Genomic DNA, 27,237 nt, shown 5'->3' with positions numbered 1-27,237 from the left:
AAGGCATTAAAATGTATCTAAAATCACTCTATTCTTGCATTTGAATACTTCATCCTGCTCTAAAATGTATCTATCATTTGATCCCATAATGCCTACAAAAGGCATTAAAATGCCAGGAAAAATCCTCAAATTAACATAACAAAGGACCTTAATTTTCTTCCTAATTTGCTTCTTAGCCAAGGCGTTGAAGTCTTTGAATATATTAAGTGTCTCAAACTTCTATTTAAAGAAGTCAATCCAAGCCTTCCTAGAGTATTCATTTGTGAAAGTGATGAAGTACAATGCCTTATTGATGGATTGTGTGGAAGTAGGACCCCATAGATCAGAATGCACAATCTAAAGGATGTTTGAACTTCAAGAAAAAGATGTTGGGAAGGGTTGTCTATGCTGCTTGCCCATGCAACAAGACTCAAAAATATCTTTTTGGAAATACACCTATGGAAGCCCATTCACCATGCTCATTTTCTTGAGGGATACAAGGCTTTCGAAATTGAGGTGACCATATAGAGCTTGAACATACATTCAACCCACCTCCAATGCTTGTTGTGGTGCATGCATCACTATGTAATGATATGTTCTTGATCCCTTCTCTATCCCTTCAATTTCTTGGGGTGTATCATCACCCATCACAATTTTCTCTCTTAGGTTCCCATTGGGATGATGGTCAAAGTACCATTCCTTCCTAGGAGTCATGTGATTGCTTGCTCTCGAGTTGGAACACCATGTGTCCTCATCCTTTTGTGTCTAAGTTACAAGCTCTTTAGAGAGGTACTATTGTGAGATGAGGACTTTACGTTGATAGTCCTGACATGTGTCATGAAGAGCTGATTTTGAAAGCCTACACCCACCTTGCAAAGCTGAAGGAGTTTTGATTGGATGAACTTCTACAATCTGTGATGATGACCAGACGAGAGAGCCATCTACAAGTCTTGTCTACGATTTGACGGATGCCCTCCTTCAATGATTTGGTGAACACCTCCTATTGAGTTAGATAGGTGATGGTGGTCAGCCTCCTGAAATCTCTATATTCTTCACAACTACAAGGCAAAGCTAGTCTTCCAAGTCTAGCTTCAATCTACCTTTGACAAATCGATGTAGCTAAGAGACAACCTTTGACAATCTAGGCGGAGCCTCGTCATGAGATGCGCATCGACACTATAAGTTAACAAGCACAAAAGCGGAGTACAGCAAGGATTGGCAAAAAGGATAGAGGAAGGCTCATCATGGAGCATGAGGGCACCACAAAACTAGAGATGGGATCATGGGAAAGGCCGATGCTGCAACTGTCACTGATGAAAGGAGTTGTTGAGAAAGTAGACTTTGGAAGGAGCTAGGCAAGCATCAAAGCAATTGATTGGCTTTTTCTGGTTCTGAACTCATAAGAATGTACCCAAATTATTGGAGGTACTATGAGTTACGGGAGATAATTGCATGAGGAGGGACTTAGACTCGCTCCAAAGAAAGTAAGTAAGCTTCCTGCTACATCTACTGATGATGCCAAGTAAGAGGTTGTTGTGCTGCCAATTCCGTCACTTGGCAAGGCGATTTTGGCTCCAAGGTAATTACCTTGCAAGCTCAGATGGGAGCAGAAGGGGAGTCCTTGTACATTGTGTGGAGAAGAGAACAGCGTGCAATGCAACTAGATCTGATTTCTCTAGTGATTCTGATAGAGTGTTTTTTGTTAACCATCTTTGCATAAGAGTTCCTGCTTGGTTGAACGAACAGTAAGTTCACTTAGTGACACCAAGGAACAATGGTCTCAAGGAGCACCTGCACCCCTTTCCCCACATCTTGTTTCACTGCTCATTTAATCTAGAGTTTATCAGTCTAAGGCAAGTTTTACAAGGAATGCAAAATCTCCACTTGGCCTTTCGTGGTGTTCAATGGAGATGCTCGGAATTAAAAAACAAAGGTTTGTTGTACTTGCAGCAAGTTGAAGAACGTATGCCAAGTGCACCCATGCAGCAATCACACAAATAAGAAAAGGAAGATTTTTTTTTAAAAGAGAAAAGAACTTCTATTAATGCTTGTAAAAAAACGATCATACAAGTTGGCAAATACCATAAAGGTGCCAACCGTGAAAATCAACGAAAAATAAATGCTGGCTGTAAAAAAGACACTCTTGCTGCCAGAGATCCCAGCTCATTGTCTAGGGATTCTCTGTAACAGGGGCTAACAAATCAGGGTGGTGTAGTATACAACCGTTTGATCCCTCTCGAGGTGATGTTGTAGAAAACACATGCAGGCCAAGCCTTGCAGAAATATTTTCACCGTGCGACAGGAGCTCGAGAACTTGGAGAGCATCGCTCCCAAATGATGCGAAGCATGAAGATGATGTCCTGCCAGATGGCTACCAAGGTGGCCGACGGTGGAACATGGTGCTGGCCCATAACCCCCAGTTGCAGCGAGCAACTCGAACGTTCCATGTCGTGATGCTGGCTACTATCTCCCACGTGTCCTCCTTCACCGAAGGAAGAGATCGATGACTAGGGGGAGGGGTTGCCTCATGAAACTCAATGCTATGAATGCATAGGCCCCCGTAAGCTGGAGAGACCACGTCAATGGGAAAGGCATGGCCACCCTCTGACAACCAAGAAGCCATGCCCCATGTGAAGTCCCTCAGTGTGCCCTCAAGCCTCACAACGATCCGAAGCGCTCCTCGCCATATCTACCCACATCTGCTCCAACCAAGGGCCAACAGGAAGACCTCCACGCGCTATCATCCAGAAAAAGTAGGGGATCTTTCGCGGTCAGAGATTGGACAAGAGGCATGCCCAGAACCTGGATCTCACCTTTCTAGGTACTTGCTGCGTTGCCCAATGCCTCTCTCTTCATGGAGTCTCGGCTACCTCCTTTAACTGCAAGACTTTCATTGAAAAAATTTCTCATTGTATGCTTCATCCACCACAAACAGGCTACAAAACTAGCCGTAAGATGATTATGATGATGGAGTGAGATGATTCAGGAAGCGAAGACAGTTTTTTTGTAGTAAGTGACTTTTTTTAAAAGATGATTGTGGGTCGATAATCGATGGGGAGACCAAGCGAATCTCATCATAGTACAGCTAGGATGAGAGATCATCATGATGATTCGTCTGCACGCAGGATGTGGAGGAAAAGAAAACTCAAGGTAGGAAAGGGAAAGTCGCATTTTTGAATAATGTGGAGGAAAAGAAAACTCAAGGCAGGAAAGTCACATTTTTGAATAATGTGGAGGTGAAGAGGACAGATGAAGATCTTCACACAAAAGAAATATCTTATGTTCCTCAACTGGCGCAATCTCGCTTTGCAGCCAAGACGAAGACAAGGAGTAGCTTTAAGGAGTTGACTAAATGAAGAGATTGTGCAATTGGGGAAACAAGGAAGAGCTCGAGGAGCATCATTCGCCAAAACTTAGCAATAAATATCAATACATGAAGTAAAGAAAAGGCATCTCTTACACATTCTAGAACAGAGGGCTTGGTTAGGAACCATAAATTAACTACTCTTGACTCTAAAATTGGCAACGTCGCAGAATTTCTTGTAAGCAACAAGCTTCGAAACACCACAAGCTCAATGATGACAAATGTTTGCCAGGAGTAGAAAGGTGATGCGGAGACATCCAATGAAGAATTCTGCATGTTTTCAAGGAGAGAAGCCAAGAAAAAGATTTCAATTGATGAGCGTGTCTTGTGAACAGACCTGCTGGGGGGAAACGTCACCCAAACAGGTGACAAACATGAGAGACGCAACAAGCCTTTAGAGTAGAAGCTCACAGGTTGGAGCGATGAGTTGGAGGATGAACACTAAGATGTCTTGTCTTTTTGCTCAAGATGACTAGGCACCAGACTACAAAAGCTTGCTTGTTCCTAGGCCAGACTTTTCGGTCGACAACAATGGTCAATGATCCACGGCTATTATGATAAGGAAATTTGTCGTCAATTTGACACATGAATCAACAACAAAGTGGAATTGGGTGATGCTCATTGTTGGTGCAACGCCCATACCTAACTATCATCTTCATCTTGGGTACGAGCTGGAGCTAAGCGTGTTCCAGCCGACTTTCAAGACCACACAAGGAACGTCGGTCTATTCAAGACCATAGAAGGTTTCATGGCGGATCAAGGAGCCAGGGGTTTCACAAGTGGTGTGTGGATGGGCAACTTTGCCATTGGAGGATGATTAGTGGGGTTGCAGAGACTAGTAAAAAACATGGTTAAAAAATCTCATTTGATGAGGGCGTTGTATGAAGAGAACAAGGCGTTGAGGTGAGCTTCATATTCCAAAAGATGACGAAAATTTGAAATTTTCCTAGCACATCGCTTGTGGTGTTCGACTATGATTTTGACTATTGACATCCAAGTAATATGCCAGGATCTTATCCCTTTGCAAGACTCTCTTAGCGCTTATATTCTTGGCGTTAATATTCTCGTCGTTTATATTCTCGACACCCAGGGAAGGGCCCGTTCCCTCGGATTATAACTCTTTGGGGAAGGAAGCGCGCTGCCTCCCTGCCCACACTGTGTGATTATAATAATTATATATTATATATTATCATACAAATATTTTCAGTTACTCATCCATTCAAAATTTCTTGTTTTAAACCTGAATTCTTAGAACATTCCTCTCTTTTGATGCATGTTATCAATGCGAGGGAGCAAGGAAATCCACGTTGGATGTCAGATCAAAAGATTTCGACACCTTTATTCATATGATTGTAGTTCATAAGACAATATTGTATAGACTGCAAGGAGGATCAATTATTGTATCTCCTTATTCATGTATTTGTTAGACTTAAGCTTCGAAAATATGGACATCATGAAATCAATAATAAATCACCATCCTTGACATATCAGGTCCTAACGGATCCTGTGTCGTGTATCACAAAGTTTTACTCATTCGCTTTTTTCCTTTAAAAATTTGATAAAATGCTAGAATTAAGGTTCACTTTTAAGTAAGTAGTTATGCACTCCACGATGGGAAGGCTGCCTGTTGCAAATCTAGTTATCGACGGTTGAGACTGTATTACGCTTGCAATTGGTTCTAGAGCAGGCTTATGCAGGGGAGGGGAGGCAAGGGGGGGGGCGGGCGAATGAAGCCTCCTCCCCCTGGATGACTTGCAAACCAAATCACATGCCGCTGTGTCAGCAAGGTGCGAGGTGGTGTGAACTAGGCTTGAGGCTAAGAACGTCTAACCTCAGGACTGGACCCAGGGAGCAACCATAGGCTCTATTTCTAATCAGGTGAAGTTAGCGTTTGATTCATAGGTCTTCGAAGAACTTTGAGCTGCCATGCTTTCTGCACCATGCTCTCCATCCCTCATCTTCCATTGCTGCCCTCCCGCAAGCAATTCCATGGCGTTTATGCCTTCCAGCAGCCGCAGGGGAGAAGCTTTCCACCCATCCGAGAAAGGTTGGGTCCGTCCCTTGAAGGAAGTCGAGCGTCATTCGTGAGCTGCATTGGAAGAAAGGGCGCTTTTCCTTTCAGATTAGGCGGGGGTGAGGCTATTGGCCGATGCATCCAACGAGGAATCGAGGTCTTCGATCAAGGAGACGGAGGACGGAATTCAAGGGGGGGAGGCTTCGGAGGAGGTGGAGGAGGTAATGATCATAACGGAGGAGAGGGGTTTCCCCAGCCATCGGGACAGGGAAAACTTCATTTCTTAATCCTGCTAGTTGGATTCTTCAAAAAGACTTCGAGTGCTGGTGCGCTGAAATTTGGGATACCAGCCGTATTTATTCATTACTTCTTGTACAAACACGTAAATGCCTATGCTGATGCAAACATATCTCCTCCCAAGCTACCTCTGAATACTGTCCCCTCTGAAGAGAACGCACGAGAAGCCAAGTTATCCGACTCACAAGAGGCTCTACCCGACTCTGTGTTGGAATTGAGGGGCGGTCACTGGAGAAGGCTTTTAATCGATTTTGAGAAGGATGAGTTCATTGCGAATCCTGTGAGAAAAAACGAAGGGGAAATGCTTATTACCTATGAGTACAGCGGAAAAGGTGCAGCAAAACTCGCTTATGTTTGGGGCTTGGAGTCGTTATTGGGTAGAGCAGGGCGGTCAGTGAGATGGTGTTGGAACATTACTAAAGGCCTAATGCTTCCAGAAGGATATCCAGAAAGCGTCACCGGAGATTATTTGGAGTACACGTTGTGGAGAATGGGACAAGGCATTGCAAGCCAAATGAATGGTGTACTTACTACTCAGGTTACTCCGAATAAGTTTGATCATAAGAATAATTAAAGCTCCGTATAAAAACTCTAAACCTTGTTGGCATGCTGCTACCGGTTTGGAATGTTCATGACATCAAATACTCCACAAGAATCCCTTTGCCAGCTCTAACTTTCTAATGAAAACATTTCAGGCTCTACTCTATGCGGTGGGTTTAGGGAAAGGAGCCATCCCAACTGCAGCAGCAGTGAACTGGGTGCTTAAGGATGGTATTGGTTATTTGAGCAAGATTTTGCTGGCAAAATATGGTCGCCATTTTGATGTTCATCCAAAGGGGTGGCGGCTACTGGCAGATCTGATGGAAAATGGCTCTTATGGGTTGGAACTGCTGACACCAACCTTCCCACATCTTTTTGTATATTTGGGAGCGGCAGCAGGAGCTGGCAGATCAGCTGCGGGTTTAATACAGGTTACTATTTTCTTTCCTTTTCAAAGTACGTGTTAAGCGCATCTGGCTGTACAGAAGTTAATTGAGGTTGCTATACCTCTGAAGGGAAATTGTCACATAATTTTTGCTACTGTCGTTTGTATTTGAGAATTTATTTTCTATAGATGCATCATTTGATGCGCGTCTGAGTTGGGAAGCAAAATGCATATGCAAGGTTACTACTATTGATATTCAGTGATGGTTGCTGTCGTTTGTATTTGAGAATTTATTTTCTATAGATGCATCATGGGCGTCTGTTTAACTAGGGAAGCAAAATGCATATGCAAGGTTACTACTATTGATATTCAATGATGGTTGCGAGAAACTGTGGGTCCATAGCACAGATCAATGGTGAGCACGACCTCCTCTTTGTGGGAGACATAGGGGGTGATTCAGATTTGAATCCAGTTTTGGTTTTGGGGACAATACAACCAATGGAAAGCTCCATCCCTGATACAACAAAAATACATTGAGCTCTGAAGCATTAGATAGGAGTGCACCGTCAAGGTGGCAGCAGCTGTCTACACTCCTTGAGGCTTAAACTAGATGTGTGAGGCAGTGATATCGGCTCCAGTCTACATCTCACGGGAAGGGAGGCTCTGTGGTGAGGCATCAGGGATAGTGTGCTCTTTGACCCAATCATAGAGGCATCTTGTATTATATAAGCTGTGGAGCCCTCATGGCAAAATGAGAAGTCTATCTCTAGTGGCCTGGCTACCATGCCACAAGTCACCACCTTAGAAAATGGGTGCATGATCCTCAGGCCGAGAACGTGGATATGATCTGGCGGGGGACGTGCTCCTGAGGCCAATGTCTTTCTTGGGCGGGGCCGCCCAAGGAGGCAAACTGCGAATGCCTGTCGATGTGAGCAGTGTATCCGAAGATTGTTACATCTGTCACCGAGTACTAAGGCGGAGGTTGTGACGAGCATCGGGGAAAGGTCCATATGGATGTGGGTTGCGGAACTCTGGGACATTTCGGGGAAGGCTGTGTGCTGTAGCAATTTCTTCCAAAGCTTTCCATCTATGTCAAACCATGGACATGGAACTTGCATAACAAGGGCTTGCTTTGCATCTTTGGGTTAATGAAACTTAGTCCTCCCCAGCTTGGTCTGATAACACATTTGCGTAGCCCTAGTTGACCACAATGATCAGTCCACTCCGCTTCAAGACAAGGAGCTGCTTTGTAGGTAGCCTCTTTTGTGATTCCTGAGCTGAGGTATCAGCAAACGGCTCTTCTAGTTCTCCCCACATCATCGTCATGGTCTCCCTAGAGTTGTGGGCAAGGGGAACAACATTTGCCATCAACTATTATATGTAGAAGGGAGGTCCCTTATACCTCTGTGGTCATCATTGCCATGCCATAGCAAATTGTAGAAGCAAACAATGTCAGGTAAGTGAAGAGGGCATATGCCGCTGTTGCCATATGTGGAGCCTGTTAAACCATCTTTCTTCCTGCTAAATTCGCTTGGCATCCTTTCCACCTTTCTATTTTTTCCTTGAATTTGTTTAGAAACCGGTCCCACCTGTCTTTCATTGTAACCTCAAAACCCATTGGAATTCCAAGCAGTCTGAAAGCTGTACCTAGAGATTTTATGGCATCCCAACTAACTTAGGATTTCCTGCTCCTCCTGTTTGAAAGTGCTGTACCCTGTTTTTGAATGGTCAATCACCGACCCAAAGGCCTTACGAAAGATGTCTAAGCAGGAAAGAACCCCCTTCACATCTTGGGGACGGTTCCTTGCGTCAGGTTTGTGTCATCAGCAAGTTGCTACCACTAGCTGCTTGACAGAAGGTAGTCCTTTCAATTACCCTGACTCACCTCATCCTGAAGCAACCACCCAAGGGCATCGATAGCTATGGCAAAGAGGAGAGGTGCTAAAGGGCAACCCTGTCTGATTTTCCTTTTCAGTGCAAAACGCTGGGTCATTCCACCATTCACACAAATCTTGGCTGAAGCATTCGTGAGCAGCAATTCGACATACGAAACATAATTCTTTCCTAGCCCCATGTCTTTCAATGATTTAAGTGCAAAACCCCACTCCAACCTGTCATACGCCTTATCAAAGTCAACCTTAAGAAAGCATGTCTTGTCCTGCATCTCTGGCATATTCCCATCCGTCCCATAAATTGATGATTGCTTCAAGCAAACGTCTTCCCTTGATAAAGCCTTTTTGCTCTTGAAGGATCCAACAGTTCATGCTCTTCTGAATCGTGAGGGATAGAGCCTTTGCAAAAGTCTTGTAGCTGCAATTTAACATTGTGAGGGGTCTCCAATTCTTTTAAGCTTGATAATGCCTTCATTAATATGTTCAGGTAACCTCTGCTGCTGGACACTCTCCTGGCAAACCTTTGACAAGCTGAGGGCCAATTGTCTCCTAGAAGCACTTGTAAAACTCCACTAGCATTCCATCCTCCCCAGGGGTTTGGCCATCTGCCATGGCATCAATAGCATCCTTTAAATCTTTCTGAGTAAGAGGTTTTTCTAGATGCAGACTCTCAAAGTTTTGCACAGCCTTTTGTCTGACCTGGTGACATTTGGCTCTTGCTCTCAACACTTCATCAGAGGTTTCCACAGAGGTGGAAAGCAAAGCTCGATAGTGTTGAAAGGTTACATCCAAATTTTCTCCAAGGGAGGTAGCTAGAATCAAGTCCCCCTTTTTGAGGAAAGGCACCTCCTCATTTGCTCTTTTCCTCCTAATGAGCCTAAATGTTTCTTTAGTGGGCCTGACAATTTTCCGTGCCCACCAATCCCTGAGGTAAACTCTGGATTCCTTGAGTCTTATTTGCTCCTGGATTTTGAGGCTTGAGCTCTCTTCTAGCAATTTTAAGATCCTCTTGCATCTGCACATCCCTTTGTCTGGCTTTTCCTTCCAGTTCCTCTAGGTGAAGCTTGATTCTGTCCATTCCACTGTCTATCAGGAGTGGATTCATGGGATCCAGGAAGAGAATGGAGGTATCGTTTTTGGGCGGAGATCTAATGTCTCTTGATATTGGGAAAGTATTTCAATGAATGTTTGTAACAGGATGGTTGCAGACAAGAATGGTCATGATGCTATTTGGGTAGTTGTGGACTAACCGAGATGGCATGGTTTATCCCAACACGATCCACAATAAAAGTTCTGTTCTTGCATAAGTGTTTGTGGAGTAGTTTTCAAACTTCGTGGAGCAGTGTTTGTGGAGTAGTTGTTCAAGCTTCCTGGGTTGCCTACAAATTTTGTTAATGATCGTGCTTTTAAATTTGATGCACAAGTTTGGCAATCACATGAGCATCAATTTGTACAAAGGTTTTCATGCTGAGTTTCTGTCGACACTCTAGATGTGAAGGATAGACTCAGCAATGACAAAGGCTAGCATGAAAGGACAAGGCTAATCAAACATAGTCCACATTATCTACATCTAAGCTACATTTGTATTTAATTTTGGCAAAGGGTAGACTCAGCCATGACAAAGGCTAGCACAAAAGGACAAGGCTAATTAGAAACATAGTCCAACATTGTCTACATTTAAGCTACATTTGTATGTGAAGATGAGTATTTCATTTTGGTCTCTCGCCAACAGCCATTTTTAATTAAAAAAGGGTAGAAAAGATACCTGATAGGGCAACATACCAACAGGCCACAACTTGGACAAAAACTATGAAAGTGAAATTTGCATGTCCCTTAATATGGCGGAAACATATATTTGGCTGAATCCATCCTCTAAAGAATAATGAGGTTTTTACCTGATCAGTGCCCAATGCTGTGTGTAGACAATAGTATAAACATTTGTTGCATATACACTCATATGCACACACCCATGCACAAATGAATATCCATTTGTACGAAGATCTTTGTACTCACAGACCCATGTAGGGGACTACCACACACTTTTAGAGGGGAGTCTCCCAAATATATACCAACTGCTACCTCCGTAGAAAACGGATGGGATGTGTCTATAAACATGCCGACCACTCTTGGTAGAGACCTCGTGGAGAGTTTACAGGGTGTACGCGGGTTTGTGGATGTGTATATATGGGAGAGCATATGTATTGTTGGGTGCTGATGACATGGCTTGGGGACGCCATTGTAGCTAGTCCTTGCTATCCGTGATGAAGTTTATGGTTTTTAATCTTCTGGGTAACTATCATGAGGTCCAAGTACGATGAATTTGGGCATGTCTCTGGATTCATCTAGATTCTAGATATATATTAGACAGAGTTTTCACCATTTGAGACTCACAACCGGCACAAGCTTGTGCACGCACAAGAACACTCATCCCCATGGGGCATATGAAGGCATTCAATCATCAGCATAAACTGTGCAAACGGTGACAAACTAATTATGCTTGATTCCTACCCAGCAAGACTTTGCATTCTATATGAATTTTACAGCCAGCAGTTGTGAAATTCGCCCTTGGATTGTTTGCAGGCTGCCACAAGAAGCTGCTTCTATGCAGGGTTTGCAGCACAGCGTAATTTTGCAGAAGTAAGTCCATCTCTGCACAAGATGTATGCAGATCAATTCTTTAGTCTGCTTGGATGTGCACAAATTCATTTTTCTGTTAATATGAACTGTTGTCAATGGCGGGTTCTTGATTTTATTCGAACAGCTTCTTTGTAAAAAATAAGGCCTGATTGTTCTGTACACGTCTGCATGCCCTGACTGGGAAACACATTAAAATTGTTGTCAATAAACTTAGCATGGTTAGTACTATTGTTACATGCTTGTCTCTGACTGCAGGCTAATTGACTTCAGTAAACTGTGGCAAAGCCTGCATGCCCTAGACCTTTTAAGGAACTCTTACCTTTTCTTCTAGGTGATTGCCAAAGGTGAAGCACAAGGTATGGTCAGCAAATCACTTGGTATCATGCTTGGCATTGCTATATCAGGCTATGTCGGCTCTTCTGGACCTTTGCTAGTAGGCACTTTTATTGCAGTAAGTGGTGCCCACATGCTTTGTAATCTGAGGTCATATCAAGCTGTTCAGCTGCGCACTTTGAACCCATACCGAGCTAGTATTATTTCTAAACCAGTTGCTTCTCAGTTCTGCCTTCTGATTTCGTTGCTAAGGCTAAGCTAGAAGGCTGAAAATGGCATGAGTTTGTATTGGCTATGTTAAATTTGCAACTTTTCTTGCGAGAATCACAAAGCAAAGGAATACATAATCATTTTTGAAAGCAAAACAATGGCAGGTCTAGTGTTTGGCGAGTATATAAGGAGAGGGACTGTTGCATCTGTCAAAGAAGTCAATGCCGAAGAGCCCATCTTCACCGAAATTCCTTTTTCAATGTTCAGGGTCAAAGGAGTCGAGGTGATAAAATTTTTAACAAAGCCAAGTTCAGATGAGTTACATTTAATGTAAGTTTGAAGCTTATGTTGAATAAATTTCTCATTGCCATTGCTTTCAATTATTATTGCACGGTGCAGGATAAGGATGCTGTACTTTCCTTGGAAACCAAAGAGGACGCAGCAATCCTGGCAAACAGGCTCAATGTAGGCGTTCCATTTGGAAACGTGATAAGGTCTCAATGTGAAGCTGATCTTCTTTTCAAGGTTTACCAGAAAGAGCAGTACGTTTTGGTGGAGAGGCAAAGCCAATATCAGGTCGTTACAATTCATTGCCATTTTGTTTTGCCCAATCTAGTGTTGGTTTTGCATTGAGTTTCATCATTTAGGTTATGTAAGATGTGCAATATCTATGAGATATTGATTGACCTAAAAATGTCATGGTTTTCAGCCTTGTGGGGAGGTTAATGCTGCACATGTAGTGAAGTTTTTATCCAAGTTCACCACACACAACCAGCGCCCCGCCCCCCCCTCCCCCCCGAGCTTTCTATTAATGCTTGGGCTAGTATCCAGGGTGGAGGACTGTACATCCAGCAAATGCCTCGCTCAGTAAATATATAGAATACACCTGTAGGTCAAGCCTTGCAGGAATGCGCCTGCCTCTCAGTGGTCGTCCGAGATCCTGATGTCCCATGCTCCCAGATGGCACGGAAGGTGTGATGATGTCCTGCTAGGGTAGCTGTCGGGAGAACTTTTTGGCCTCAACATGACAAAATGGCAGCGGGGAACGAGATGTTCAAGCATTGGTGCTGGACACTGTCTCCCATTTGGTGAAAGTATAGGGTGCTGTTTGGAAGGAGGCATCGCGTCCTGTGCCTCTATCTAGAAGACCCACTGACCGTGGATACTGCAAGCTGGAGAGGTTGGATCGATGGAGAAGGCATGAATCCCCTCTGTCAGCTAGGCAGCCATCCCCTAATTGAAGTTCTATTACGTGCTCATTGTCCTCCCAACAATCCTGAGAGCCATCCATCCAAATCGTGTGTGTTATAGGGCAGCTCCAAAGACTCGATGGTCTCTGTATCTCTATCTACGTTGTAGAGCCATGTACCATCTATGTGCATTTGCTCCAGCCATGGACCAATGGGCAAATCTCCATGGGCCACCATCCAAAAGAAGTACGAAATCTTCCGTGGCTTGTGGTGGGCCCATAAGCGTGAATAAAATTTGGAGATCACCATGAGGTGATTTGCTACTCGACCCTGTGCCGCTCTCTCGAGGTAGTTAGGTTGCAGTCTCTAACTGAGACGTACAACCAATGCGTGTTTTATACAAGAAGAAGGGCACCTCCTTCACCCTCTGTGGCTGCCCTACTCATGCAGGCCAAAGCCTCACTCCTGGTCCCACTCCACGCCTCCAAGAGGTCGGCCCTCCCACACCCAAAGAAGCCACCGCGACCTCTCCTGATTGAAACTAGGTCAATGGTCCAGTCCTTGCCCAACCGGCCCTCTACCCTGATCCTCTACCACCCAAGCATATCTAGGGTCCTATCCATCTTTGGGTCGCCACCTGTCTCGAGCTGAAGAAGGCTTCCGAGCTCCACTCTGTGGCGTTCTGGAAGAATGGAAGGATCGTAGGGATTGATGCAAAAAATGGATCCGAAGGGGCACCTCGATCCTAGATAACTGTCCAAACCATGTCTTTTGGGGGATGGGGTTGGGGAGAGGCTTTGTGCAAACTCTCCTACCTAGATGCTCATTTGGGAGAGAAATGAAATCGTTGAGACTTTACAAGCAGTTGTAGCTTGAATGACTTTGTATAAATGGATGCTCAAGTATGTGTGGGTGTGTGGATTTGTATGTGTGAGAGCATATTTTTATACTATGGTCTACACCCACCGTCGGGCGCTGATGACGTTAGTGGGGATGTCATAGTAGCTAGTTCTTGCTATGCGTGATGGAGTTTATGGTTTTCAATCTTATGAGTGAGTGAGATTGGAACTGCACTGTGTTGTGTTTTTAGAGGATGAGTTTGGGAATGTTCCTGGATTCATCTAGGTATATGCTTTTGCGGTATTAGCGGAAATGCAAATTTTACCTTGTGAAGTTTTCGTCCAAGTTGCGGCCTGTTGGTATTGCGATAATTCTTTCTATCTTAAATGGTGCGTTGCCCTATCAGCTAGATTTAGATGCTCGTTTGGGAGACTAAAATGAAATCGTTTAGACTTCATAAGCAGTTGTAGCTTGAATGAAGAGATTTGGACTACTTTTTGATTAGCCTTCTCCTTTAGTGCTAGCCTTCATTATGGCTGAGTTTGCCCTTCACCTCCGGAGTGCCGACAAAAACTCAGTACGAAGACTTTGTATAATGGATGCTCAAGTATGTGTGGGTGTGTGGATTTGTATGTGTGAGAGCATATTTTTATACTATGGTCTACACCCACTGTTGGGCGCTGATGACGTTAGTGGGGATGTCATAGTAGCTAGTCCCTGCTATGCGTGATGGAGTTTATGGTTCTTATGAGTGACTATCGTGAGATAGAAACTGCACTATGTTGTGTTTTTAGAGGATGAGTTTGGGAATGTTCCTAGATTCATCTAGGTATAAAATCTCCTACCTAGTCTCTGGGATCGTAGAGTCGATCTACAACATTTGAATACTTGCACCCCTGAGATGAGAGAGTGGTTCTACAAATGGCTCTACCTCGGTGGGAAGGCGGCTCCATGCCCCAAATGAAGTGGTTGGGCCACTAGCCTATTGTGTCCAACCAAATCCTCCTCCACTTGGGGCAGTATCATTATTTGCCAAGCAACCCTGGCTGTAGTGTTCCTCCATGCCATCCAATCGTGTGTACAAGAAATTGTGCACTAAGTGCCTTAGCTGTCCCATGCATCCCCTATGAAAACACTAGTACGAGGCTATGTACCAGGCCGTGGCTACAAGGACCTGGGTTGGCCACGGGGGCCCTTCTTGCTAGTGAGAGTTTGGCTGAGCTCCAATACACAAGCTTATGCTGCACACTCTCTAGCACGGGGGCAATCTACTGTTTTGCTGCGATGTCAATAGCCACTTGACTACCTAAGTATCTTGCTGTTTGCCCTCCTGGGATCCAATGGAAGCCCAGTGTGAATCCATGATCTCTTGAACCTCCTCAGTCGTTGTGAGGAACCCGACTGATTTTGTCCAGTTGATCCTAGCCCCAGAGGGCACACAATAACTCAATGGCTCTTCAGACCCCCTCTAGGCTCTCTGTTGTGCACAAAGAGTGCCGTGTCATCTGCAAACCTGAGTCCAATAACTCCTCCTGATGGATTGGATTGGGAGCTGCAATCCAATAAGGCCCGCTGCTTGGGATTGTAGGAAATAGCGAAGTGCCTCTGCCACAAAGAGAAAGAGGAAAGTAGCTAGAGGGCAAGCGTGCCATACTGAGCAAGAAAGTGGGGACTCATTGTCACGCACCGTTCTTTCACAATCACGATCAAAATTGTAGCAAGATAATAATCACGAATGAACAAGAAGAGAGATTTCAGTATGAATCAAACTGATGAGTCTTTACAATAATTTTGGAGAAGAATCACTCCATGAAGAAGCTCGATACCACCCGTCCACCCCCGAGCTATCTCACTCTCACTCTCACTCTCACTCGCATGAAGATGTTCAAATCAGATGATCAAATGATCAAATCTCAATCACACTCTCACTCTCAAAATATCTCGATCTTATCTTCTTCTTTGCGCTGCCTCGATTCGCGTGCGCTAATTGTCACTTTCGTAGCGCCTCGATATGCGTGCCTTCTCTTCGCCCGAGCAACCTCGAGATGCGTTCCTTCTCTTCTCTTTCGCTCAGCCTCGATATGCGTGCGTTGGGATTGTGTGTTCTCCTTCTCACGATCTCCTCTTTTTTTATAGCCTTTCACGACTCCAAAAAAAGACGGCCAAAAGTTTCCAAATTCGGCCAAAAACAGCTTTTCTCGAAAACCGTGCGTGTGCTTTTTACCTTCTTTTAGCATGGGCTTTTGATAGCAAACGCGTACGGAATCTCGACGTCTCTCTCTTTAAAAAATTTTTTTTTTTTTTAAAAGGCATGAAAACAGCCCTGTTCGGAGCATCACCACGCCTGTCTCGTAGATCCAATGGACAAGCTCAATAGCTCATCTCGAAGATCGGACCCTCTTCTTTCCCTTTGCATTTGACCTTTCATGGCTAACTCTTTCATCTCGACCTTCGTCTAATGCTTGCAACTCTTGACACGGAAATCTAGATGCACTTTTAGCTGAAAACCACTTTGTTAGCAACTTCTGATCTCCATACAGGCATGCAAACGAGTGAACCACAAATTTTTCACTAGGACAAAGTTTTTCTACTCAACAAGATCTAAAACTCTCTCATACAGAGTTTCTTCTAATTATTTCTCTAACCAACTCAAAATCAAGCCGCAAAATCCAGCCGACACCATAATGGACAAAAACCAAAATTTTTCGACCAACACCAAACTTTCTCAAAACCTTCAAAACATCAAAACCATCCTTTTTGAACACTATCTGTGATATATATTTCAAAATATTTCATATACAAAATTGGAGCGTCACATGCGTTCCCTCTTCAGGAACTCTGTCCTCAGAGTTTAAATGAAGGAAACTCAGTAAGTAAGGCATCTAAGTCTACCCATGAAGCATCTTCTACAGGATAAGCATCCCACTTAACCAAAACTTCTTCTATTGTTCTATTCCTAAGTCGCTTCGTATTCCTATCCAATATATATTCAGGTTCGACTTTCAAAGTCCCATTCTCCATGATCCTAGACTTGTCCTGCAAAATATGAGTTGGGTTGGCAACATAAGATTTCAATAGACAAACATGGAAAACAGGATGCACTTTTATGTTCTTAGGCAGTTCAAGTTGATATGCAAGCGTTCCCACCCTCTTTAAGATTTTAAAAGGTCCTGCGAAACGAGGTGAGAGTCTTCTATCCTTCCCAAGGATTAGATCACTGCGTTTAGGTATTACTTTCAGAAATACCATCTCCCCAATCTGAAATTCACGGAAAGACTGCTTCTTATCATAGTAATGCTTTTGCCTGTCTTGTGCTCTTTGAATGCTCTTCCGAATCAGTTTCACTTCCTCATCCATCCTCTCAAGCATTTGTTTAGACACTTCGACTCTATTTTGAGGATCCGCAAAATTCACAGGAGTGTGGCAATTCTGACCATACATGGCTTCAAATGGAGTCATTTGAATGGAGCTATGCCATGAACTATTATAAGCAAACTCGGCTAAGGATAGGAATTCAGTCCAATTTGTTTGCTTCTCATTAACATACATTCGAAGCATATTCTCAAGTACGTGATTAACCCTTTCAGTTTCTCCATCTGTTTGTGGGTGAAAAGCTGTACTCATCTTAAGCTCCGTCCCAATTGCTTTGAATGTGGCCTTCCAAAAGTTAGAAGTAAATTTGGAATCCCTATCTGACACAATACTTTTAGGCATCCCATGCAATCGGAAAATTTCTTTCACAAACAACTTAGCTACCTCAAGAGCACCATCAGTATTTTTCATAGGAAAGAAATGTGCCATTTTGGTAAGACGATCAACGACGATAAAAATGGTATCATATCCCCCTCGAGCTGTAGGTAGTTTAGTAGTAAAATCCATGGATATTGATTCCCACTTCTTGAAAGGTATATCCAAAGGTTGCATCTTACCAGGCATCTTATGTTGTTCCACCTTTACTTGTTGACATTGTAAGCATTCTTGGACATAACGACGAACATCACGCTTTAGTGCAGGCCAATAAAATGATTTTCGAACCTTGCTGTATGTTTTGTTATATCCAACATGTCCCGAAAATGGAGCATCGTGACAATCATATAAGATTTTCCATCTCAAAGGTGAATCACATGGTACACAAAGTCTATCATGGCAATATAAATTACCATTCACCAAATGAAACTTTCCTTCAATCTTTTCACAAGGTGTTTAAGCAATCTTTTGAAGAATAGGTGCATAAAAAACATCATGTTCAAGTTCATTTCTAATGTTTTCTGCAAGATCGGAACGAATAAGGGTGATGGCATTCACGAAAGGTCTTCTACTTAAAGCATTAGCCACCCTATTCTCCTTTCCCTCAATGTACTTAATCTCAGAGTCATACTCGGAAAGAAGATTCATCCATCCTCTTTGCCTATTATTCAATAATGGTTGAGTGAAGAGGTACTTCAAACTTGAACTTTACACCAAGTAGAAAGTGTCTCCAATGTTTCAATGCATGAACAACGGCAGCCAATTCGAGATCATGCGTGGGATAGTTCTCTTCACGCTTCCTTAATTTTCGAGACTCATATTCCACTACACGACCATCTTGAGAAAGTACACATCCACCAAGTTGGGTACCACTAGCATCACATGTCACTACAAAAGGTTTACCCATCTCGGGTATCTTGAGAATACAATTTTCAGCCACTTTGTTTTTTATAGTATCAAAAGCTTGTTGACACTTCTTCGTCCATATAAACTGCTTGTCAAGTTTTGTTAAATCAGTAAGTGGAGAGGCTATTTTTGAGAAATCTTTGATATGTTTTCTCTCATATTGTGCTAAGCCAATAAAGCCTCTTACCTCCCTTACATTTTTCAGTCTAGGCCACTCCGAAATAAGCCTTGCTTTGTCAGGATCAATATGAATACCATCTTTTGAAATCACACGATCCAAATACACAAGCTTGTCTTTAGCGAAGAAACATTTGCTCTTTTTCCCATAAAGTTTATGCTTCCGTAACTTTTCAAGTGTTTTCCTTAGACGTTGTTCATGTTGTTCCCCATTCTTGGAATATACAAAAATGTCGTCCATGAAAACCAGAATGAAGTCATCAAAATACTCACGGAATACATCATTCATTAGACACATTAAAGTAGCGGGTGCATTGGTCAAGCCAAAAGCGAGCACAGTAAATTCATAATGGCCATAGCGAGTTCTAAAAGCAGTTTTAGGAATGTCCTCCTCCTTAATATGAATCTGATGGTAACCAGATCGCAAATCAATTTTAGAGAACACTGTGGCACCATTCAATTGAGTCAACAATTCATCAATGTGAGGTAGAGGGTACTTATTCTTTATAGTATGCCGATTCAATCCTCTATAGTCAATGCAAAGCCTATAAGTTTTATCCTTTTTCTTTTGAAATAAGACTGGAGCACCCCAAGGAGAAACGCTGGGCTTTTTAAACCCTTTCTTTAACAAGTCATCCAATTGAAGCTTTAACTCCTTTAGTTCATCCACATTAAATCTATAGGGAGCCCGACAATAAGGACTTGTGCCTGGTTCTAACTCTATAGCATGATCAAGATGTCTAGGCGGTGGCATCCCAGGTAAATCATCAGGAAACATTGGAAAATTCTTCAAGGAGTTTTGTAACATAGTGTGGTACTGTCTCATCTTCACTTCTCTCCTTTAACTTATCAGCAAAGACGAGGAATGTGTCACAGCCTTGTCTTACTCCTCGCAACAATTTCATGGCTGATATGAGAGAAGCTTTACTATCTCTTTCTTCTCCTTGAATAATTTTATCTTTGCCATCTTCATTAAGAAAACTAACGGTCCTTTCTCCGCAATCAATAACTGCTTTGTTTACATTTAACCAATCCATTCCAATAATAGCGTCACACTTCCCCATCTCAATAACATAAAAATCTCCCTTACTCTTCCTCTGTGCTAAACTGAAGAAAAGATTTTCTAGAAGCCCTTGAATATAATGTAATTTTCCATTAGCAAGTTGGACTGGTCTTTTGACTTGATCCCTAATTTCTACGTTTAGAGTCTTGAGGAATTTCGGGGATATAAAACAATGAGTGCTACCGGAGTCAATAAGAAAACTTATGTTCTGATTCCTAATTTTCCCCATCACTTTAATCACAGACGCATGCATATGAGTTGTGGAAGATGCCATACATTTCATAGGTTCCAAGCACTTACCTTTGTCCCCCGCTTCGTCGATGGTTGGATTCGTCTGATTCGTCTTTGCTCCCATCATTGGTCCTTTCATAAAATTAAAATTTGCTTTATTCGGGCACTCAAATGTTCGGTGACCTTGCTCACCACCTCGGAAACATAATCCCAATCTTCTTGCCCGTTCAATAAACTCTGGATCACTTTTCCAAGGTGCGTTATCTTGGGTTTTCTGATTTGAAACTCCTTTATTTCGTTGATTTTGATTTTGATTCTGATTCTGATTCTGATTTCGGTTATTAAAGTTTGGCCTTCCCACTTGGTTGTACCCAGGTTGGCTACTCCTCTCTTGAAATCTAGGCATATTCGAATAATCAGGTTTTCGTTGAGGCATACCTGAACCTTGTGACCCTTGAAAACGATGGCCTGTTGGAATGAACTTTGATTTTGCTATCTTTCTTAGGTTATATTCTTCCATCTTTTCAAAGTTTTCGGCCTTAGCCACAACATCCAAGAAATCACTTGATCTTGTTCCTTTCATCATATATAAAAGATCTTCCTTAAGCCCTTCCACAAATTTGTGAGTAAGAGCTTCACCTGTGACCTCAGGTGCGTACTTATGTAATTGCAGGAACTTCTCCTTATACTCATCCACAGAGAGATTATGTTTTCCCTCTTGTACTTGCTTAAAATTTTTGAACTCCATCTTCTTTTCCATATAATAATGTGGAGAACAATACCAGTTCTGAATTCAGCCCATGTGATGGGTTGATCTTGACGTTGTCGGATTTGCACATGCGACTTCCACCATAGTTTTGCAACTCCACGTAACTGTAGTGCCACGATCTTAGCCTTTCCCGCTTCATTAAACTCTCATAGAGCAAAGAAATCTTCAAGTTCTTCGAGCCACGCTTCCAAATCTTCCCCGGTCTTCTTCTTACCATCAAATTTAGAGAGTTTCGCTTTCTTAAAAACTTGCAAAAGAGCAGATCCGGGAACATCTTCCTAACCTCTTTGTCTCCTTCGGCTCGGTACCCCGGCACCAAGCTTGACATAGATCTCTTCATCTTCTAAATTTCTGCCAGCAGCACCACCACTAGCTCCATCATGCGCTACGCCTTTTCCTTTGGACAATCTATTTAATTCCATGGTTAGCCTTCGAATCAATGAATCTTGTTCTTCTAGTTTCTTCATAATTGCCTGATTGTTTGCCATCGAAACCGCGCTCTGATACCACTTGTCACGCACCGTTCTTTCACAATCACAATCAAAATTGTAGCAAGATAATAATCACGAATGAACAAGAAGAGAGATTTCAGTATGAAGTCTTTACAATAATTTTGGAGAAGAATCACTCCATGAAGGAGCTCGATACCACCCGTCCACCCCCGAGCTCTCTCTCTCACTCTCACTCTCACTCTCACTCGCATGAAGATGTTCAAATCAGATGATCAAATCTCAATCACACTCTCACTCTCAAAATATCTTAATCTTATCTTCTTCTTTGCGTTGCCTCGATTCGCGTGCGCTATTGTCACTTTCGCAGCGCCTCGATATGCGTGCCTTTTCTTCGCTCGAGCAACCTCGAGATGCGTGCCTTCTCTTCTCTTTCGCTCAGCCTCGATATGTGTGCGTTGGATTGTGTGTTCTCCTTCTCACGATCTCCTCTTCTTTTATAGCCTTTCACGACTCCAAAAAAAGACGGCCAAAAGTTCTCAAATTCGGCCAAAAATAGCTTTTCTCGAAAAGCGTGCGTGTTCTTTTTACCTTCTTTTAGCGTGCGCTTTTGATAGCAAACGCGTACGGAATCTTGACGTCTCTCTCTTTTTTTTTTTGGGTTTTTTTAAAAATTTTTAAAGGCATGAAAACGGCCCTGTTCGGAGCATCACCACGCCTGTCTCGTAGATCCAATGGACAAGCTCAATAGCTCATCTCGAAGATCGGACCCTCTTCTTTCTCTTTGCATTTGACCTTTCATGGCTAACTCTTCCATCTCGACCTCCGTCTAATGCCTGCAACTCTTGACATGGAAATCTAGATGCACTTTTAGCTCAAAACCACTTTGTTAGCAACTTTTGACCTCCATATAGGCATGCAAACGAGTGAACCACAAATTTTTCACTAGGACAAAGTTTTTCTACTCAACAAGATCTAAAACTCTCTCATACAAAGTTTCTTCAAATTATTTCTCTAACCAACTCAAAATCAAGCCGCAAAATCCAGCCGACACCATAATGGACAAAAACCAAAATTTTTCGACCAATGCCAAACTTTCCCAAAACCTTCAAAACATCAAAACCATCCTTTTTGAACACTATCTGTGATATATATTCCAAAATATTTCATATACAAAATTGGAGCGTCGCACTCATTGGTTGATTTTTTGGTTCAAACACCCCTTATCTAGCACTTGTCCTTTATATATCATTCATTGGAGATATATATAACTTATTTCTTTTGTTGGTTAGTTTTGTTTGCTTTCTTAGAGATCTACAAATGCATGCATTTATTTTCTTAAAGTTTGTTCTTTTAAAGTCCTCAAGTTAATGTGTTCCTTTTAAATTTTCCTTTATAACTTTCCTTAGCTTATTTCCTGTAATTCTCTCAAAAAGTACGTTCTTCAAATGTTGTAAGTGGAGCCTTTTTTCAAATGCTTTATGTAAATTAATGCTATTGGCTTAGTTACTTAACACTTCTATGTATATTTGTAGTTTTAGATATTTATTGTTCTTTTTGCTAATAACTATTTCATACAATTTGTAGGGATCTAGTCTTGTAACTTCTAGAAAAAAAGAGATTGTTTAGCTTTACTTAAATTCTAAAAATTTTACTCTATCTTTTGTATAGATGAAAAAATTCCTTGATGACATTTATGTGCATTTGATTAGTCTGTGTTGTCATTTAAATTTGCCAAGGTTGTGGAATTTTTGTAAGGGTGTGGAATACCCCCCTTGTTGACTAATCCTTTGTATTTATTTAATTCTTAAAATAATTGTATTGGTTAAGGATGTGGACTACCCTTCTTGTTTTTTGTTTTTCTGTTCCATTCAATTAATTTTTTGTACAATCACCCTAATCGATTCTCCTCTCTTTAAAAAAAAATCCCTTTTATCAGTCTTAACTCTTTTTAAATTTTCTAGCGGACATTGAAGTTGATTGTGACCACCATTAAGCATCTAGCTAGCTCTCCTTGCATAGCATACATGGCAGAGACTCCTGAAGCCATCTATCTAGAAACCCAATGCATGGTGCCCTCGAAAAAGACCACTCCACCTTGTCGTAGCCTTCTTGAAATCCAAGAGAGGACTGTGATAGGTTGAGACTCCTCTCGAGCCCAATCTGCTACCTTCCAAAAGGTAAAGATGTTGTCTAGGATACTGTGTTGAACAAAATTAGTATGTGTCCTGGGTGGTGCCAATAAGGTGGGGCTGCATGTTAGAAATCACAACAAAGGGTACCCGTAGCGGAAGATTGATAGAGCGCCCTTAATTCACACAGAATTTTTTAACTAAGGAATCCAAAAACTTATCTTTGTGTACTCAATATACATATGTTCAAGCTAGTAAATAGACAATGCTTCAAGAGAGACTTCACAAGCAGTTGTAGCTTGAATGAAGAGATTTTAGACTACTTTTTGATTGGCCTTCTCCTTTAGTGCTAGCCTTCCTCATGGCTGAGTCTGCCCTTCACCTCTGGAGTGCTGATAGAAACTCGGTACAAAGACTTTGTATAAATGGATGCTCATAATATTAGGGCTGCCACATAGCAGCATACTAGCTGGCATGTGGGCATGTTTGCTGGAAGTGAGAAGGACAAAATACAAAAGAGTCCAGAGTCCCACCAAAGTGTGATCTTGTATCGCTACCAAAATGTTGTCCTACTATCTCCTTGGCACTTCTAGATCCCTAAGCTTGCGTGCTCCTCGTAGAGCTTCTGTAGACTTTAGTCACCGTGCCTTGATCCCTGCTCCTTGCTGCCCTGGAAGACAGCCAAGGGTGCAGCCCCCTTTTTGAGCTATGTCTACAGCTCTTCATCCCCATTGGATCCCCTGGATGGTGGCCCAGATATATGCTGCTCTGCTGCTCCAGTCTGCTCTGTGTTTACTGCTGCATTGGATGAGAAATGAGCCCTGAAGGATCCCCCTTTGAGGGGCCCCAAAATAGGCCGACCAGCAGGCCTAATATGGACGACCTTTGCAGCCTCCACAACCGACTGGTCCCAGCCCCCTGGTTTGTGAAAAGCGACATGGTAGGGGCACATTCTTTGAGGCTTTGCAGGCCCTGCCTGTGCACATGACAGGCAGCCAGTGGAACAGGCCCAAAGACTTCAGCAATCCTTCTGCACCAATTGCCCCTCTCTCCAGGCCATCACCAACCCCTGGAGACCCCGCTGAGATTCTGTACAATCTTGCAATAGGTTTGTTCTGGTGCCATGTGTGATCGCGGCATTTTCTTCCAGGGTCTGATGCTGTACTGCTGCTCCAACTGCATGGCAATCAGCTTCAAGCAGTGTTGTCCACATGGCAGCCCATGTGGCAGCCCCATACCCTCTCTTTTGTCTGTGATTATGCTGGCCACATGGCAGCTAGTATGCTGCTTGCCCATGTGGCAGCCCTAATATTAACCCTAAGTACCCCTTGGGCATGTGCTCTCTTACTCACCAAGCTGGGTGCTCTTGGGAAGCCCCAATTCCAAGATGTGCCAAATGAGCTTATGCTCACTTATATCATCCTTTTACAGCCTAGGGTATCCTAAGTGTCTTTACACTACGGCTGTCCTTAGTGTACTAAAGGTTCTATCCCAAGGTTAGGATCTGTGTCTCTATGCCACCCGACCTTAAGGCTAGCCACAATACCTTGCATAGGCCCTTAGTGGGCTGGAAACAGCCTGACCAGCCTGACCAGCAAGAGCGGGGTGACTGCATGTCAGCTGATATGTAGAAGTACCATATACATTCCATTACCTATTGATTCTCTCTTCGAGACTGACTGGGGTGGAGCGCCCCTAGCCTATTTGTCTCAACTAGCACTGCTGTCGCCAGGTGGTTGCATATATCATAATATCTGATGTGAGGCATGTGATTAAGGCAAAATTGTGGGACGCAAGAACAGTATCCTCAAATACTATAGGCAGAAAGTGAGACTACCACTTCTAGCTACGCTCTGTTTGGTTGCTGCTGAACTGGATCTTGTTAGTGTCCTAAATCTGGGATTCATCATACTGGCAAGCATGAGAGTGGACATTGCGTGTGTCCAAAAGTAGCACATGAAGGGAAAAAGGTGTGCAATGCAAGTGGCACGTGGTTGTTTGGGAGTTAGATAGGGCACATTCATGACAGTGCAAGAGCAAATGCCTGTGCATACCCTCTCCACCTTTCCTGATGGTAGTGGGATGGCGTTTTGACAAAAATAATTGACATGCATGCTTCTGTGGGTTACTGAAGTGTTAAGTGGCACAAGATTCAAAAGGGTGGGAGCTTCTAAATGGCATACAAGCATCCGAATTTTGATGGCTGCATGCAGAAGCTTCTAGACCTTTCTAATTGGCATGAAATCCACGCAAACCCAAACATGACGGGCTCACTACTAATATGTAGACCATGGGAGTGGTCACTGAGTTGCTACTGCTTTAATGTGCTTATGGGCTTTTCTTAGTATTTTTTACTTTTGAGTATCGACTGTATTTATTCTACCTTGATCTTGTACGACACCTTATTACAACACCTTTTTTTTTTGGGGGGGGGGGGGGGGGTTGCTTGTGTGGGTTCTCTTCTGATTTATTGTGACAACTTCTGGCATCTGTCACTTTCCTATGCACTGACTCTAGCCAAGGGATTCCAGACTTTGTTATGTCTATTTCCTTCTTTAATTGCCTCTACATAGTATGATACATTTAATTTGCAAGATTGGATATATTGTAGTCTTCTGAAGGTATATATAATATATATTGTATTTAAAAAATACAATTTCCCAGGTGGTTCTTTTTTCTCATGGCAGAGTGTCCCCTCCGCCTTTCAAGCTCTACGTAGAATGATATACTCCCATCATTGGGCAGTGATGAAATCTGTTGAGATGTCTCAGCAGCTAGTACGTGAGCTTGACGGAGTTGATAATTTATAACTTTGTGGCGGGACTATCATGAATTTGCAATGGCTGCTCCAATCCTAACATAATATGTTGGGTGTTTCCCTGCATTCATGCAGAGCTATCTTCTGTTTTGGTCACATCCATAGGTGGAGTTTGGAACTGATCTAGTCTTTCAAGTGTGTTTTAAAACTTTCAAGTATCCATTTTTTCATTTTCATTTTTGTAAAGCAGTAATGTATTCTAGTATAAGATCTCTCTGTGGTTAGATTGATAGAAACTTTTAACTGACAGGTCGGGGATTTGAAGGTTATGTAATAAAAATGCTCTCTATAGGCACTTGATTGAAATTAACAAGGACCGAATGTGAGTGTTAATAAAGCTTAGACTTTCAAGGGAGAGAAGTTTACATTGAACATGTACCATACCTATGTGAAGTGAGTTTTCACTCATTTCTGGTTTTGCTCTCCTTTGAATTGATTTTTAAAGTTGAATTTTCTCAATATTTTTCCATAGGCGTATTGACACAGAATTTTAAAAGTGGGGACAAACAGAGAAAAGCATCCATAATGACAATGAATTGGATATTGATGCAGGTACTGTTGAAAGTGGGAGCTACATCGCACGATCTACTTAGAATGATGCTGCAAGTCTGCTATCTATTTCAGCTGCAGGGTAGAGCTGGCAAATCTTCAGTGAATGTAATTTCTGATATTCATGAGGGTGATCCCATTCAAACCTCTTATAATTATATGGTAGATAGATTTGCACAAGTACAACAAGATTTGGTTTCTGCTGGTTGGGTCACTTCTGACGGACTAGTATCAAGACCTTTACCTTTTCGGCTATTGGAGAGCCTTCCTGTCAATACCGCCCTTCTTTAATGTGCTCTACCCCTATATTTTTTCTGAGTTGCATATTGCAAACAATTTGTATATGAAGCTTCCTGTCTGGCATTTGCTTCTGCAAGGGAAATTGATCTGTAGTTTCTCTTTTGTATTGCAATGATGTCTCACCCTTCAATCTGTTTATGGTGATACAGTGTACAGGTCCCGACTTTCAGTCTGTTGATATTCTTAAACACCATGTGAGGGAACCGCTTATTGTCAGTCTATTGGTGTTCTCAACCACCTTTGTGAGGGCCCCCCTTGCCATCTCTCTCTCTCTCTATATATATATATATGTGTGTGTGTGTGTGTGTGTGCACGCCCGCGCGCGCAGACATGCACACGAGATATATGTACCCATATACATATTCCTATACATACACACACTGTGCATGTGTGGATACATAAACATGTATGTGTG

General features: G+C 42.6%; 1 protein-coding gene across 2 annotated transcripts; it reads left to right on the top strand.

Annotated features, from left to right (window-relative positions):
- Positions 1 to 5,270: 5,270 nt before the first annotated feature.
- Positions 5,271 to 26,922, top strand: RUS1 (root UVB sensitive-like protein (Protein of unknown function, DUF647)). 2 transcript variants are annotated; one of them, XM_087391474.1, is made up of 8 exons: positions 5,271 to 6,192; positions 6,350 to 6,425; positions 6,510 to 6,625; positions 11,052 to 11,108; positions 11,440 to 11,638; positions 11,816 to 11,934; positions 12,051 to 12,227; positions 26,526 to 26,922. In XM_087391474.1, exons 1-8 carry the CDS (start codon positions 5,284 to 5,286, stop codon positions 26,811 to 26,813), a joined length of 1,941 nt encoding a protein of 646 aa, XP_087247600.1. In that variant the 5' UTR covers positions 5,271 to 5,283; the 3' UTR covers positions 26,814 to 26,922. The 2 variants fall into 2 exon arrangements, with proteins under 2 accessions (XP_087247600.1, XP_087247599.1); XM_087391473.1 differs by having other exon boundaries at positions 6,350 to 6,625.
- Positions 26,923 to 27,237: the final 315 nt, after the last annotated feature.

The sequence above is a fragment of the Dipteris shenzhenensis genome, chromosome 20, assembly GCF_047967505.1.
Source record: "Dipteris shenzhenensis isolate YYH24624 ecotype China chromosome 20, Dip_SZ_1.0, whole genome shotgun sequence".
Lineage (NCBI taxonomy): Eukaryota > Viridiplantae > Streptophyta > Polypodiopsida > Gleicheniales > Dipteridaceae > Dipteris > Dipteris shenzhenensis.
This window is presented reverse-complemented; position numbering and strand designations above follow the sequence as displayed.